Source organism: Protopterus annectens, chromosome 16.part0 (genome assembly GCF_019279795.1).
Source record: "Protopterus annectens isolate FY-2018-M chromosome 16.part0, PAN1.0, whole genome shotgun sequence".
Taxonomy (NCBI): domain Eukaryota; kingdom Metazoa; phylum Chordata; order Ceratodontiformes; family Protopteridae; genus Protopterus; species Protopterus annectens.
Window position 1 is genome coordinate 620,028,912 of NC_056750.1, and position 17,822 is coordinate 620,046,733.

The following is a 17,822-nucleotide window of genomic DNA, read 5'->3' on the forward strand; positions in this document are numbered from 1 at the left end:
CCACTATGCAGTCTGGTATGGCTCAACATCAGCAGTAAATTTCAAACTACAGGGGTTCTGTTCTGCAGGCAGGATGTGTTGAGAATAAGGTGCTTGTTTTTAAATAAAGTTTGCTTGCAAAATGCTAAACCCACATAAATCAAAGCTCTTGCAGACATGGTATTGTTTCAGAAATGCAGAGTAAGGGAAAGAAAAAAAAATCTTGTTTATATTTTTTGAAGGAAACCAAACATGAGACAGAGCTTGTAAATGAATATAGTTTTTAAATGTGTAATATGGCCAGTTTCTGGCATTATTCTTGCCATTGTAAAGTTGTTCACAGTATACTGTCTTTACCATCTTTCAGCCAAGAGCCACAAACAGGTAGACAATCTTAGATTATATTCATTTATGTGTGTTTTTACACAAACAGGCAGCCACAATCAAAGTAAGTTACTGAGATCTGCATATATCCCGGATGAACACAAAGGGAGGTAGGTGATGACACTTGTATGTAGACAGTCATGCAAACACAGGAGTCAAAAATCAGCATGTAAATAAATATGGAAAATATATACGTGTACCCACAGATACGTTCGTGCATGTATGTGTGTGTGCGCATGTGTATTTCTGGATGCATACACACATATATGTACACACTGATGCACATACAGCCACATAGACATACTTGCAGAGGGGATGTTTATTTGCAGATAATTTCACTGTTACATCACATTATTTGAAGCTCAGTACTTGTTATGCCTAATCTCCTGAAGACATCCTTTTTTGTAAACTACAGAGATGATCCATACATAGTCCTCCATTCTGGACTGGTCCTGGTGATTAGTTCTTGTTCCTGAAGCTTCCATTGGTGGTTATTTCAATTTTTATTGGTGGAATTGGCTCGCTGTATGATCAGACTATAGTCACATAGCTACTTTAAATGTTCATACACAATCTGCTTAGGGGACAGGTTCCTGCTGCCAGCAGTGCATTTCCTTTTCACTTACAGCTCTTCTTTCCTTTGTTGGCACTTAAGATACTCTTTTTTTTTTTCCTTCCATCTTTTTTTCTATTATATATTAACGGAAATAGTTATTTAATTACTTAACTAAATCTTGGCTTGATAGATCTAATTATTAATAGTGTCCATTTTAAATCTTTGAACTTCTACAGATAAAAAATGTGTTTTACAGTATGCTTTTTTTATCTAAGGAAGAGGTTAAATCCTAAAGGGGCACTGTCACCAACATCAACCAAAAACCAGAGGACCCCACTATATCCACCTCTGTTTTGGAAATATCTGTATGCAGCACTTGAGTAATCTATTATTAATATTAATATTTTGTATTTGTCTTTAATCTTTGTATATTATTCCTTTACAGCTACATATTTAGCTACATGTGATTATTCAGTCCTGAATTTTTGTCTCTTACTTTATAATATGTGGCGCACTACTGTGTATTACTTTTAATTTGTGGGGGAAAAGAAACCACAGTTTATTTTCTAGCCAAACACATCATGCAGCAGTCAAATTGCTGTTGCTATAGCTGCTTGATATAGAGACAGGATGGTCCTCTACTTTGGTTAAGAGTGAGTATGACATTGCCCCTTTAATTGTTTAATGTAAGAAGTGAGAAAGTGTGTCTTGTAGCTTAAAGTGCCATATTGTTTTCATATTATCTTTCAGAATTACAATCAGTGACCCATGAGGACTAACGCTAATGGTATGTTCTGCTCTTTCTCACATGAGTGACCTCATCCTGTAACGCATGCCCCATATCCCCATCATTCCTTGTAGCAGTCCTCTTCTATCTCCCTTTAAAGGCTTTATAACATTTGTTGAGTGAGAGAATGAGGTATGTGGGTAAAGAAAAGGCAAAAGAAATACGGTGAATTCAACAAGTTGGAGGATGCTGAAGATGGAAATGGCCTTGTGATTTTATCTATTTCCTCAAGCATAATATGGAAAAAAGCAATTGTATACTTCATTAACTAAATACGTATTTTGCTGAGTGATATCAGACTGAACAAAGTGTTTCTGTCTTCTAGATTAATCCTGTGTCTTCCAGGAATGTACTAGATGTATTTAGTAGAAGGAGAGAGATGAACTCAGGAAAGAATTTATTTTCCTAAGCTTAGCAGACGTTATCATAAGCTGTGGGGATAGAGGGTCAGAGGAGACACTGGTAATGATTTAGGAAAACAGTAGTTAAAAAGGATGGATGAAGGCATTTAAAAGACAAAATTACTACAAAATATTTATCTTTATGTACATTTCTGTTTTGCCAAGTTTTTTTTCTGATTGAACACCATATGCATCTGGTGTGTAAATTTCGTTTTATACTTTCCAGCTTATTTGCTACAAGTTCCCAGGATAAAAACATCAGAGGCTAGTTCCTAAGCTAAATAGTTCAAAACAAAACTAGATCTTCTAGTTGTACTATACTGATAAACCTTAGTAATATTGAAAGATGTCATTAGCTAATGGAGTCTGACATGTTGGCCTTAGAACAGTATTACAGACCTTTACATCATTTTGCATTCATAAGCACTGTTGAAGTATTTAAGAAAATTTGCATATCTGTTTTGATAAAGTGAGGTTTGCAAATATTTTATATACACGCAGTCTGTACAAGGAAATTAAAAATAAAGAATGTGTCCTGGAAATGCTTTGCTCAGGAAACTAGTCATCTAAAGTAAATGAAATGGTCATAAATCTGGTAATTTGACAAACTGAGAAATCTAGCTTCCCATACCAGATCTGGTTCACACTAAGAAATGCAATGAACATAGTCTCATGTCAAAATGTGACTTATGGCTTCTGAGTCACTGATCACTGGCCAACCATCATTTTATGGTAGCTTATGCTGGAATGCCTCACTATTGCTCAGAAGGTCATTTTCCCCATATGAATATGTTGGAATGTCCTAACTGGTGGAAGGAAAGAGTGTGAGGCAGTTGTTATCAAACTGTAGGTACCATATCATGTTGTTGATAAGCTTTCACCAGTTAGCCCCAAAACACTAGAACTCAGAAGTAAGGTGATACCAACATAGGCGGACTAACATAGTTTTTACAGATCTATAATTCAACATTACCTTTTAGTTAGTTCCACCAAAAAGAATCAGTCATTGTCATGCTACCTCCCTTGTATATCTAAATATATTAACTCAGAGATCATACCACAGTGGGAATAATAAAAAAAATCCCCCCATTATGTAATCTTACTATTAAGTGGATAGTTTTCAATGAGACATGGCAATCAGCAATGCAAAACACTCAGTGATATCCATTTGACAAAAAACGTATTGAATAAAAAGTAAAAAGCATGGCTCTCAGTTTTCAAACATAGCTAGTCAAGCTTTTCAGCTAACAGGAGCCCTTTGTCAGGATATTAACTGATGCAGGAAATCTCTCTCGACTGTCCAGGTTTTCACAGAATGTCCAGATTTTCACCTAATATTTTTGTCTATGCCTCATAAAATTTTATTTTTTTTTTCTGGCAAATCACTGGGAAGATCTGAGGATTGACATCACTAAATAATGCCAAACATTTGAGTTTAAGACTTCATATCCTTCAGAAAATACATGCTAACAAAAGTCCTGTTATTTTAGCAGATTTATAAGAGCAATATTTAATATATGTCCCTTTTTTGAGCCTTTGTCCCCCATTAAGTGAGGTTTTGTCCAGATTTCTTGTGCTAAGAAGTTGAGAGGCATGCCTCTCAACTTCTTAGCACAAGAAATCAGGACAAAGACAAAATTAATGGGAGGGACAAAGGCCCAAAAATAGGGACAAATTTAAAATATTGCTCTTTGAAACTTAGGAAGTTGCTCGAAGAAAATGTTTTGTGTTACTGTGCATTTTCAGAAGGAGATGAAATCTGAAACTGGAATGTTTGTGGTCATTTAGTGAATGCAATTCTCACTGATTTGGCAGAAAACCACAATTTTTTTGAGGAGCAGACCAAAAATAAGAAGCAAAAATCTGGACATTCTGCAAAAATGTGGACAGTTGAGAGGTATGAAGGGAAAGGGGATACTTAGTACAAAAACCCAAGCAGATGGATTGTATTGCACAAGTAATGTTAGCCCAAGATATGTATCATATCTGTCAGAAGACCAAATGGCACTTCCACCTTTTTTTTCAGCCTGAGGTTCATTATGTCATCAATATAAATATGTTTAGAGGAATTTGGAAGAAACTATTCAAGGTTTTGAAAGCTGGCTTTGTACCAATGCAGCAACAAGCTTACTAGTCAAGTGGCTCAGCCACCGAAATTAATTTCTGCTGACTGAACTTGTCCTGACCTTAAATTTATTTTATGCCTACAGAAATCCTGCACTTGTGGTGGGGTTCCCTTATTGTCTGCTTATTCCAATTCCTATCCTCGGTCTGTCATGCAAATTTTGCCTGGCCAACAAGTTAGTGAAAAGCTGTGACATATTTCATTTACTAGACTACGTCTGGATTGCCTTTTCTTTAAATTGTTTCCTAGCTGTTTGGTCACCTTACTGGTAGATTTTTGGTTTTCTGCTCTTCGAGTTTCCACCTGAACAAGTTTTGGTAAAGTGGCAGAATAGTCAAGGAAAATGGATGACAGACTACAGTGGGACTGCAGGTGGTGCAACAATATCTCGTAATCTATATCAAGTGTTCCAACAATATCCCGTAATCCACAGCAGGTTTTGCAACAGTATCCCATAATATACAGTATCAAATACTACTGACAGATCAAAACAAAATTCAAAGTGAGGAGCACCACTGATCTCTTGCTAATAGGAATCACATGCTACTGTTACCGGAGCCACTAATATTTTATGTCATTTCCTGAAGCCGAACTGATCAAAGGCAAACAGGATTCAAGCTGTACTTTTGCCACTTTCTCTGTAATCTTACCAATACAGGGAAATCTGGAGATAATGCAGTATTTCCCATGACTTGACAGGATGATAGATATTTTTTAAGAAATGGACTAATTAAAGCTTTTTCCACACTGGTGAAAAATGTCCTATTCTTAATGATAGTCTGATAGTCCCAAGAATAAATGGACCCAGCATGTCCAGGTAAAATGTTATCAACCTGGATGGATAAGAGTCCAATCCACAGTTTAAAAATCATAGTCATAGCTTCATAGTAATCAAAAATAAATGAAATAGACCATTCAAGATTCAGTGTCATATACAACAAAACAGGGCATTGCCCAGCTGAGGTACTTTGAAAAGTTTCTGACCCACTGAGTTTAGTCCTAGCTGAAAATAAACTAATGGTTTCTTCATATTCTGACTTTGATAATGTTGTTTGACTAAACAAACTGAACAAGTCTTCATGTGTCACAGGACTGAGACAGTCTTTCAAATTAGTTTTATGAAAAACACCTGAATCCTAACTGAAAAAAGTAATGAGTGGAGGATTATAAATGCTACAGAATCCAACAGATTCTTTCTGGATGTGCCTGTGTCCAAAATATGTCAACAGCCAAAAACACTGAGATGATCTCTTTTGATTGCATTCTTAATCACCATGGAATGCCACATCAATATTTAAATTAATAAAATGCTCTTCTGATGCTAGAAGTTCTCAATCATTTTCCCTAAATTAAGGTATATATTTAAAAATGCCTATTAGTTTACCACAATAGCGAAAGTCTCCTTGAAAAACCTAAGTGGTCTGCAAGTACTGTCCAATAGGATTTGAAGATTCATCTTACATCAGCTGCAATAAAGAGAACATCATAATTCTATTTGCTATTTACTTGTGTTTTTCTTAATGCAAAGACTAGAACTCCCACATCCTTTGGTTCACAAACTTATATCAAAACCGGTGTCTTACTCTTTGTTATCACAAACTAATAGGGCACTCATGCTACCTAGACAAACTAATAAAATAAGGCTAATTATCATTCTTGCTCTGTTTTAGGGCTACTGTCCGAAGGTGCAGGGTCACCTAAAACTTAGGAATATGCTAACCTTAATAAAATAGATTAGGTCTGACTACCTACCTAAAAATACAGGGAACTATGACAATTACTATTTTATATGATCTTTGCCAGGCAAAAACAGTTTCTTATTGGAATAGGTGACAACACACACACACACACACACACACACACACACACACACACACACACACACACACACACACACACACACACACACACACATACACACACACACACACACACACACACACACACACACACATACACACACACACACACACACCTTTTTTATCTGTTAGTCATTCTTATGATTTAGCAAACCAGAATGATTATTTTAATAGTCCTACAAGTGAATGTCTTGCTACATCTGTGTTATGCTTAACTGTGCTACATTCACAACCTGCTTCAATTCCCTTATGTTTTACAGTCCTGTCGTATTTTATTTATGTTTTGCTTTGTGGTGCTACCTGCTTCACAAGGCATTTTTGTAACTACACTGTTAACTTACTGGCACAATTTTAAATTCTTCACAGGTATGCACTGTAATACATTCCCAAGTGTATCATTTCTATACAATATATATGCAGTGCTTATGTTCTGTGTTTGCATTTCATGTTCAGTTATTACTATAAACATAGTAACTTCAACATTTCTGTTGTGTATTAAGTCGTACTTTTTGATAGAGGGATACTAGTATGATACTGTTGTCAATTCTTCCAATAATTTCTACAGCTGTATGAAATTAATTTATAAAATGTTTTTAAAAATAAACAGTCTGTACAGGAGCGTCTTTAAAAGCATGAGTTGATAATTACTTTACAAGAATTATGAGATGCCTTTCGTCATTAACTGTTAATAAAACTTCTGAAACAAATCAATGTCTTAAGTATAGCACCATTAGACAGCCGCATTCACTAAACTACCACGTGCACACATACACATCTCATAATATTCTCACACTCTGATTTTTAACAGCTTTCATCTATGCACTCAGTCAGACTGCTTTCTATTTGCATTGCCTTGCTACATCATAGCTAAGCAAGCCAAGAATAGCTTTTTTTCCTTTTGTAGTTTCCCTTAGAAAGATAATCAGTATTTTGTTTAGATTTGTAGGTTCTTAGCATCAAGAAGCTGATCACATCATCCAGTACTGAGAGAGGGAGATTAAAAATGCCCCTAGTAATTTGGTTTTCCCCACATATCCCAGATGAAAATTTGAGATTACCTATCCTGTCATCTAGACTGTTTTTGAAGGATACTAGGGAAGTATTTTGCTTTGTATGTAATGACCTATTCCAAAAATGGGGAACGTGTTGGATTAGGTATCTGTCTTGGGGGGGGGGGGGTAATGCATCAATTATGAAGAACGATATTTCTGTTTCAGCTATCATATTTAATTGCTTTATTTCAAACAGATAAAGTAAAATAAAAAAAAAACAGCAAAGGCAATTACAGAATGAAGTACCACACTAATGTATAAATATGTTGCTGAGATAAAACAGTAAACATTGTGCCAGCTATATTTGTGTTCATTAGTAATACTTCACAGTAATCTCAGTGGCTGTTTCCAAAAGGCTGAAACATGAATCAGAGAGGCGATGAAATATTTTACTTTAAAAAAGTACTCCATAACAGTTCAGGTCTTTGTAAATATTTTAAATTTTAAATGGGTTAAAACAATTAAAGCATGCAGTATTATGCCTGTACCTTAGTTCTGCTCTCTAACAAAGACAAAGTTATTCCATGAAAAAGGGGTAAAACACAAAAATGCAACAATGCAAGCTGCCTCACATTAAAAGCACAACCTGAAAACATTAAATGCAGCATTTCTACATGCAATCCTAACAGGTAGGGAATCTAAGTCATATGTTGAATTTATTACTTGCTTCAGTTTCACATTAAGTAGCAATTCAGTTGTTGCATGTATTTCATTACTCTTACTGTTTCAAATATTCTGCCACTGGAAAATATCAAACTGTGTGTTTTAAAATCTGTCTGAACCTGCTGACTGAAATGGCAACAGGCATATTAATAACTCCTTTCCTTATTAATTAAGTCATTCATTAATACATTCTCTTATTTAGTATACTGTTACAGTTAAGAAAAAAAGCCATTTATTTACCTACTTTCACATATTTATAATGCATATTTTAGAAAAGTACTTAACATGCAACTACTTTTTTACAATTTGCATTACAAACATTTAAAAGGAACTCTTTCACATATCACCACTATTTAATTATAAAACCACGTTAATGTTTTTTTTTCTTCATGTACTAATAATGTGCCTTACAAACTAGTTTACATATCTAAAACAAAAAATGAAGGCACTTAAAAGTGCCAGTTGGTTGTGTGATAACTGCATGTCTAGGTGTGGAAAAATAGGCTGTGTCTTCGGCCTTGTACATCACCATGACGCTATGTGTATAGTAAGCATCCAACAGCCTACAATCAACATTTACTTTCTGTTAGTAATTCTTTGGCCTAGACAGTAGCTTAACAAATCTGTTATCTAAGTTAACAATCCTTAAATAAAATGAACAAGCCAGAAAAAAATTAACGAAAGTAGGAAAGTACTATTTTACCCACATTTTACACCTGGTATGAAAATATAGCATAACCATTTGAAAAAGAATCAAAGGATAGACTGATTCCAAGGATGAATGAGAGGGTCTTTACCCCACAGCTTAAAAATCATTGTCCATCCCGGAGTCAAAAGGATTTGTGTGTGTATGCGTGGTCATGCTGGGCTGTGAGACTTCAATAAAAATACTTTCAACTACATTTATTAAGTAGGTATACAGTTTGTGAAAATGAAGTTTTGTTTTTCCATTTATCTCACTGTCGTCAAATCTAGGAAACTTAGACTGGACATGTCCTATACTGTCAAATTTAGTTATGGCATTTATGCTGATACAAAAGCTAACAAGAAAGAGAAACAATGCAAGTACAATTACTTTAGTGACTGGGAGAGTAGGTTTATGAGAGAGAATGGCAGACTTTTTTACCAGAGAAGGTGGGTTTTAGATAGAATAAACTAGCAGTGGGAGTGGTCAGAGGTAAGACTACTGTTATGGTATAGACAACTTTTGATTTGTTAAAAGGCAAGCGATCAATATAAAGGGAGCATTTTGGGGTGAAGGGACTCTGAAGAGGTAAACAAAACCACGGCAGCTTATGAGCTGTGTATGTTTGTATGTGACATTAGTACCCCATAATAATGCCTACTGCAAAACCAAAAGTATTATGATATAAGGTCAGCAATACTGATTTTCAACTTTTTTTAAGGAAGAACATTTGTTGAATTCAAAATCTCAAAAATATGTTTTCTGTGGTTTAAGTCCAGGGTCCATTACTAGGAACATCCATCCTTGCATTAGTTTTATGGGACTGCCTCCCCCATCCACTTGTCTATGTATCCATCTGGCCCATGCATCCATCCATCTGTCCTTCTGTCTATCCATCCATCCTTCCTTTCACCCATCTCTCTGGTTAGTACCTCAAGACAAAACATTTTATATGACTTGTGCAGGAACACAGTGCTGGGTCATCCAGATTGATAGTTTGACATGTTTTTTTCTGTCAAGGACTTCACAAAGTTTCTTGTTTATGAAGCAGTGCTGTATTTCTGAATCCTGAATTTTCTATACTTAGAAGCAGGGGCAAGTTAAAGGGAATTAGTATTTTTCATACACACATTGCCAGATGTTTTCTGTGACTTCTTTAACTGCTCTTCTCCTCTGTTTTCCCCCCCTAAACATTGGTTAACTAACCCAAGCCTGTGGCAGTAGAAATCTGTCAAAACATGTTTTTGTTGATCTTATCATAAGTTAGAAGAAGAGAACAAGTTCTACCCAGAGCAAGTGACAACTCTCTGCTAATTAGTCTATGTGTGCATTGCATGTTTTGGTGTATGATTATTCTGCAAAGGCCAGATTTAAACTAGCTGTGCATATCATTTTCCATTTTGCATCAATGGGGTTGTTTTAGCATCATCTAAGGCCTGCATGTAGTGCGCTTCTGAGCCAGCACAACCATATGGACAAGTTTCTGCAGTATGAATATGGCAATGTTTACTGCTGCCCAGTTATGCAAAATTTATCCCAACAGGAGTAGAAATATTAATAGCAGAAGTAGTGTTACACTGCCATATTCCCTGCAGAGTCCATGCCTAATCTGCATAAGAATATTAATAGCAGTAAAGTATATGCAAGCATTATGTTAAGATTATGACTGTTTAAATGTGACATTGCTGCACATTATATTTCCTAATGTTTGCACTAATTTTTAGCCTTGAGTTTATGGCTACAGAACTGGAAGAAATGTAGCTCACACAGCAATTCAATTTCTCTACCTTTAAGTATTATTCTTGGATGCAATTTGGAGTGCCTGACAACCCGCATGTGTTCCATTGTGCTGACTCATGGATACTAAAGCAATTACAGAAATGGTTCCCAGATATTCAGCCTGAGAGAAGTTACTGCTTTAAAATTTAATGCACAACACTTAACCTCTAACAATCTCATGTTAAACAGATAATGCCTCACACAAAATATTTAAGCATGAGGAATATCTAGATGATGTTTCACTTTTTAGAGTATTCAGCATAAGGGATGAAGAGTGAAATACTGTGAAATGCAAGGTGTGTAACAGAGAAATGGACACTTCAAACACGTAAAGGGTAGATTATTATGGTTTAGTTACAGACACCCTATAGTTTTTCTCTGCCACTTCCTAAGTGGATACCCAAGATTTACTTCAAGAAGCTTGAAAAAAAATTTCTGGATTACATCTTAAACAGGAATGTATCAAATGGTCAGTACTGTTGTCCTGAATGTGGACTCATGCCTGTTAGTGAACTTCTGATGATAGAAGGTGAGTGCTAAACTGACCAGAATTTCAAATTGAAGGGGAGCAAGGCTTAGCAGCCCAGTTTTATAAAATGGCATTAACTCATCTGCAAAGACAATAACCAGCGGGATACCAGTGGGGTAAGTGTTGGATACCAGTGGGGTAAGTACTGGGTCATCTCCTTTCAGTGTCTTTACAAGTGACCTGAAAAAGACCATGAAGGAAAGGTTGCTTTTTTCCAGGATAACGGGAAAGGGCTGATACCTAGCAATGAGCAGAAAAGATTAGACTTGGCAAGAATTATTTAAAATATGGTAGGTTAAATTCATTGCATAAAATGCTAAATAATGCATCTGGGAAGCAAAACCCAAGTCAAGAGTACATATTTTGGAAAAGCAATAAAAGAGGACCTACATCTGTAAGATGTCATGTTATTTGAGATAAAGGAAAGGCAGCAATGTGAGAATGCAACAAATCTGCCACCATACTGGGATGTAGAAGTAACATTACCAGGAGAAAAGGACAAGTTATTATCCCTCTTTATAGGCACTTATTAAGGCAGCATCCAGAGTACTGAGTGTACTTCTGTGCTATATCAGTGCTGTGAGACAGATGGGACATGGACAGATGACAGAATGACAACAATCATGCTACATGGTGTGATTTAGAATACCACATCAGCAGAGAAAGGAAGATTGTAGTATTTATAACAGCCTTCAGGATAGAAGGCAAGGTAAGGACATAAGATAGAAAGTTTTAAGTACTTCATGTGAATATCAAGCGAATTCTGTCATTCAGAATAATGTACATGAGAAGTCACATACCAAGAATACAGGTGAGTAGGTCAGGAGTGCAATGAGAAGAGGGGAACACTTTGTAAGATAAGTAGCACCTACAGGTTACCCGATAAATGTGTGTGGCCATAATTTGTCATCAGTATCTGTGTTTCCTGTACAAGGATAAAATAAAAATAAAAATCCATTGTCATCCATGTGTTTCATTTATCTTGATGCTTACAGCTTTGTGTTGTGAATTCTGAAGTAATGTTAATTACAGTGTTTTGTGTCCATGTATTTTTTTTTTTTTTTTTACATTTCTTTGTGCTTTTCCACAGCAGGAAGGCTCCTGCCTCGCCCACACGACCCACCATTATCCGATCGGCTGATCCGACCCTTCTAAATTTGTAATCCAAGCCTGTAGACAGCTGGCGACCAGTTCTGTGCTTCCCCTGCTGCGCTCAGTTCACCCCAAAACATTCCTGTACAGTTATTACCAGCCATGTGATACAGTCATTTTCTGATATTGGTCCAGTGTTTGTGTGTGTATGCTAGATGTGTAGCTACTGTAGTTATTAAAACTGGTACTGAGTATAAAATAAGGAGAGACAGACTCCTTCCCATTGTAATTATCTCTAAAGTGACAGTTTCTGTAGAGATACTTGTGTGTGGAAATATATAAATGCATGTGTGTGTGTCTGTACATATATATATATATATATATATATATATATATATGTATGCATGTATATACATACACACACACATACATACACACACAAACATATGCATTCAAATACATAGTATATATTCTTATTTAGATGCTACAGAAGAGTAAATCACAAAATCTTCAAACCCCAATTTTCCTAAAAGCATCATACTAAAGGAGCTACGACTTTGGAGTTAATATTTTAAGTGACCCCACAATACGAGCTTTTTTCTGGGGGAGGGTTAGTATTCCAAAGTAATGCCATTTCCATCCTTTGGTTTGAAGGTTTAGTGATGCATTTTTCTGTAGCATGATAAACATTATGGGGTAGAATATTTGTATGTCATATACCACATGTTTAAACCTAAGAAATTAATCAAAATTAGAAGCAGTAAGTGCATTTGCATCATTTAGGGACTGTACAGATATTTCTGTGTTGCACAGATTAGTTTTTGGAACAGTGTAGACTACCAGTGATGGAATGGATATCTGAAACTTCAGCACTCTTCACCTGGGAGAGAGATGTGACTTCAGACATTCTGGTGACATATATGGTGACTCAGCTGCTCGTGATCCTGCAAGATCCTTTGATTAGAGTGGTAGCAGTTAATATGGACACATTTGTCAGATACTAAAATTGATGGATGCTCATTCATTGCAGAAATCCTATTTCTCTTTTGCTGCTTTTCCCTCACTAAGTTTCTGTATGGCAAGTAATAAAAAATACACACATGACGTAGCATGGGGGCACAGGAAGCAAAGCAGTACTAAAGCAGTTCCCTGTTTCGTCAGGTTTGTTTGCATAATTTATATTTAAAAATGCTCAGTAGTCATACACAATGCAATACCTGTTTAGTAACACTGTACTAAATTACCAACTGAGAAAATGGAATGCTACATATCTTCTATTTCCAAGCCAGTGAACTTGGTGTGTATCAAAACTGAGAAAACAGTTTACATAGAAATCATATGAAATAATTGCTAGAACTACAACTCAGGTGTTTGAAGGCTGATTTCATTACCTTTTACTGATGTTTTAAACTGACTATCAGGGATGACTGCATGGATTCCGGAATCTCAGTGCCACTGAACAATCCTCCAACGTACTTGGTATCAGTGTAGTTGGCTGATGTGAACAGTGCAGACTCCAGCTGCATATGGAAACAGAACTGAGACAGCTGTAAGGGCTTGGTCATGACTTGCATAGATGCTGGCACTGAATTTGGTTATGGAAAAATGTACAGTACAAGAGAAAATGGTTCCTTCCAGAAGGCCAGCAGGCCAGCATTTACAAAATGTTTGCTGATGTTGCCTTTTGCAGATTTGCTTTAAAAATATAGTTAAAAGGAAATATTCTGATTGTTTTGATGTCTTAAATATGTTCTTTAAAAGATTTTTTAGACAATATATAATATTCTAGGTGTCAGGTTCTACGATTAATAAAGCAGCAATATTTTTCCATTGAAGAAAGATTTCATTAAGATTTTTTTTTTATTTGCAAGAATGTGTATTTAAGATCTTAAGTGAGAAAAGTGACTTCTTTGGACATTTAAGGTTTCATTTTCAGATCTTTAATATTGCAAATAATTTTAGAAATTGCTTTCACTTGAATACAATGTATTAAGAATATGAATTTTACTAAGCTGGTGAACAGAGATGAACTCCCAGAGTGAGCAGCACAGCACTTATAGCAGCACACTTTTACACTGGATGTTGTTGCTGCTTCACAACTTGTGGTTCTTCGGTTCAGTTCTCAGCTGGGGTATCTTCTTATAGCCGCACAATGGTACACTGTTTATCATTGCTGCTTCACAACTTGTGGTTATTCGGTTCAGTTCTCAGCTGGGGTACCTTTATATGTGTAGTTTCCATGTCCTCACTTTGGCTGCATGTATTTTCACTGCCTGCTCTGCCCCCCACCACACACACACATCTCAAAGACCTACTCTAAGTGACTTCTCAGAGTTGGGGGTTGGCATACTAGTTAAGGTGCTTACCTCACAGATGGAGTACAGTGCAGGGTTTGAATCCCACCTCTGAAGGGAAATTGGCTAGTCCAGCTAACGTAGTACTTACCTATGAACCTCAAACTGTAGTTGTGTAAGCAATATTCTCCTGTGAAAGACAGCTGTTTGAGCAGGACTAGTTTGTCAATCTTATGCCCAGTGAGTGCTGAGATGGGCTTTGGTTTCTTCCAGATCTTCAGCTGGATAATACAGGTAATCATAGAATAAATGAAGGAATGAGGGAATGAGTGCATGAGCTTCTCCATCCAGTGTGGCAAGAAGCCAGAACTTGGGCAGGCTTTGGAAACTTTAAAGTTCAGTTCAGAAAGCTAACATAACCGCAAGAAAATGTGTTTATTTATGGTTTTCTCTATTACTCACAAAATAATCATGTGATGGAATGTTCTGTCAGTGTACAAATATTGCTGCTTCAGTGTGCACTTTGGACTCATTCAGTAAAAATATGATGTGTTAACTGTGTAAAATGATACAACTGAACACTTACGTCTGCATTTCCAAGGCTTTACAGTTTTTTTTCTGTTTGCCTGAGTGCAACCTTACTGTTAACACCTAACCTATCAGCCATTGGGAATACTGTTACTAGTATAGTCTTTATGTATGAATCCCCAATTTAATAGTAGTCAGACTTGACCTACTGTCCACATAGCTGCATTAGACACCAAAAGTTTGGCAGTTTAGGATAAAATGTTAAGGATGTAAGCTACTGATGAGCTTCATTTTGTAATTCTTTGTTTGATTTTCTCTGTTTATTCTTGCAAACTGTAATTTTGAGAAAATCTGTTAACCAAATGATGCTTTTGGGTCACCTCTGAAAAAGACATTTGTGCCTAGTGGGCTTTCTTGATTAAAAACTTCAAAAGACACCTTATTCTTTTTTTACATATTTACAACTGTTACTTAGGGATTCTGCTGCCTTTCAGTCTTTTCTCACATTTTTTAAGGTTACTTTTAATTCATCTTCTTAGATTCACACACTCCACTGTTTTTTGTTCTATTGCTCATGTTATCATGAGAAATAGATGGGTGCTGAGGGTTAAATGACGTGCCAGATCCATTTATAATATGCCTTAAATTATCCTTACATCTGAATCAAATTCATCATTCAAATAATAAAAATATAGATTCTTCAATGTAAGTCCTTGAAACCATGCTGCTTGGTTTTATGGAGTAACTTCATGCAAAAGAGAAAGAGACCACTGATTGAAACATTATGTCACAGAATTCTTTTTATAGTGATCTGACAGCCTGCTAAGAATCTTGGAATTCATTGGCAAAATGAAGGCTTTAAATAATTCCTGTGATTGGTGCATCCCTTTGACATTTAGCTGTCTTACTTATACACTATGGATTTGAGAGCAGAAAGATTATTATTCTTTTAATTTAAAGGTCAGGTAACTTCAAGCAATGTGCAGTCAGTCACACACTGGTGCTGACTGTAACCAAGTGTAACAGTGAGTCAGAAGTGGCTCGTTGTTCTGGCATTCCACAGCAGTAGATATCAAACATTTACTTCTGTTACTCAGCTCTAACTTTATGACAACTTCCAGTAGCCAGTGATACAGAGCAACCAGCTTCATTTGCGAAGCATTTATTCACACATTTTGAGTTAAGCTTTAGTAGCTTGATAAACACTATACTGAGACTCACTTGCTGAGTCTGTCCTTTATCATTAGGTGTTACTGCTGATGCTGTTACCGAGAATCATGCTTCTAGTGCTTAAATATATAAGTGTTCCACTTGGTCCACTGCACTTACACTCATATATCTCCCACTATGTCACCAGTTTGTTAATACACTGGAGTGTAATTTTTTAAACCCTCACCCCTTAAGCTTGCTTCACCCACTCTGGGAGCACACCTTCCCTTCTTCTAGTACAACACTGAACCTTCCTTGTGTGGACAGAGATCAAAGCAGTTAGTTATCAGATTGACGGATTTGTACTTAGTTTGAAGGCATTTAAGCTAGAGCTGCACAATATGTGGACTTCCAGTATAAAAGCTCGATGTAAACACTGTATTGCATACAATACTGCAAAAGGGACAAAGGTGAAGAACTGCATATCTCTCTAGTGGCAGGATTTGAATCTGAGGACCATACTGGTCACTAAGCAGACTCTTTAGAGGGCAGCCCAAGAGCAAAATTATAATTATTACAGTTAGTAGGACAATGCTCACAGGTGAGTATCTTCTGTGTAGTTAAAGAATGTGCAAGTGAACTCCAACCTACATGTAGCTTTTATTGTCTATATTGTCAGAATGGTATCCCTAGCTGGAGAGGGTCTGCAGAAATCATTGTCAATTTTTGTTTGCTTCTGCAGCTTGCTTTAGTGCTTTATTATTATCATTATCATCTTTATTTCTCCTTTTCTGTTTGTTGTGTTTTGTTTATTTTGCTTTTAATTCCAGCCGACCAGGCAAGGTGAGCCCTTCTCGGCCGGAAAGCCCAATGCCTCCTTTCGATGTCTAATTCTCTCCTGGATTTCCATCTTCTGCTTTTGTTCTCAAATTTTGGAATGCTGTATCCTAAACAAAACCAGGTGACTTACTTTATGGTAGTCATATCACATCTCACATATGGTTTTATGTGAAACTGTACTCCTTCTGCACATTCAAAGCCAAAGTTAAGGGGATAGGAAAGAGGACAAGAAGGCACTGTCTTATTACAACCTTCACCTTCAACGTGTTATATTTATGTGTCTTGAATTTTAAGCTCCTGTGCTTCCATGTGGACATTAAGTAAAAAAGTGGTGGTGTAGAAACTTAAGAAGATTAAATATTTATGTATATATATATGTGGAATATAAACTGTTGATTTTTTGAGCTGTGTATTATAAATATATTTAACTTTAACAAATTTTACTCACCACAGAGATGTGGAAGCAATGGAATGAGGTCATGGTTTAACATGTGAAACTTTGTAATCATGTGTTCTATTAAAAGCAACTATTTCACTGTTTCTTGGGCCAACAATCAAGTACATATCTGTAAAAGTGAAGGCTCCATGCCGTAATAAAACTGCACAATTGTGGAAACTTAATTTAGTGTGAGTTCTTCTGTTTTATGTTGTATTTAACAACCTGCTGCAAACGAAAAATGGGACAGTGTACAATGAAAAGTAGCTTAACAATATCCACAGGATTAATATAATCAAGGCCATTTTTGAGTTGGAGTAGCAGATTTTAATATGAAGGCTGAATTCACTACGTGCCTTGCAAGAAAACAAAAATCAAAGTAGAAAGCAGTCACTGTGACTTTATGAGGCAGTACAGCAACGGGTAAGGGTTTGAATGACAGCATCCATAAGGCATAATGAGAAACACTAGAAGTAAAACACATAAGGAATCAGCAACAACAGACTGCATGGAGAGTCAGCAGCAGCGACTTATTAATCTAGTTCATATGTTAGAGAAAGGGAACAAGACATGTGGTTCTGTAAATTACAAAAGGAAAGACCACTAGGGTGGAGCAAAAAAAGACACATATCTTTGACAAAATTATGTAATTCTGGTGTAATTCATCCTTTATATAGTATGGCA

At 36.2% G+C, this 17,822-nt stretch overlaps 1 protein-coding gene across 11 annotated transcripts in view; it reads left to right on the top strand.

Moving 5' to 3' along the window:
- DNM1 (dynamin 1) overlaps positions 1–17,323 on the top strand; it is a 1,092,771-nt gene extending 1,075,448 nt beyond the window's left edge. For 4 of the 11 annotated variants that reach the window (XM_044058867.1, XM_044058862.1, XM_044058861.1 and 1 more), the window contains one exon: positions 11,890–17,323. In XM_044058867.1, coding sequence (XP_043914802.1) covers positions 11,890–11,962 — 73 coding nt within the window. In that variant the 3' untranslated portion in view covers positions 11,963–17,323. Of the gene's footprint in view, positions 1–412; positions 474–1,669; positions 1,707–11,889 lie in introns of all 11 variants that reach the window. The other 7 variants (XM_044058871.1, XM_044058872.1, XM_044058868.1 and 4 more) reach the window with 7 other exon arrangements.
- The last annotated feature ends 499 nt before the right edge of the window (positions 17,324–17,822 follow it).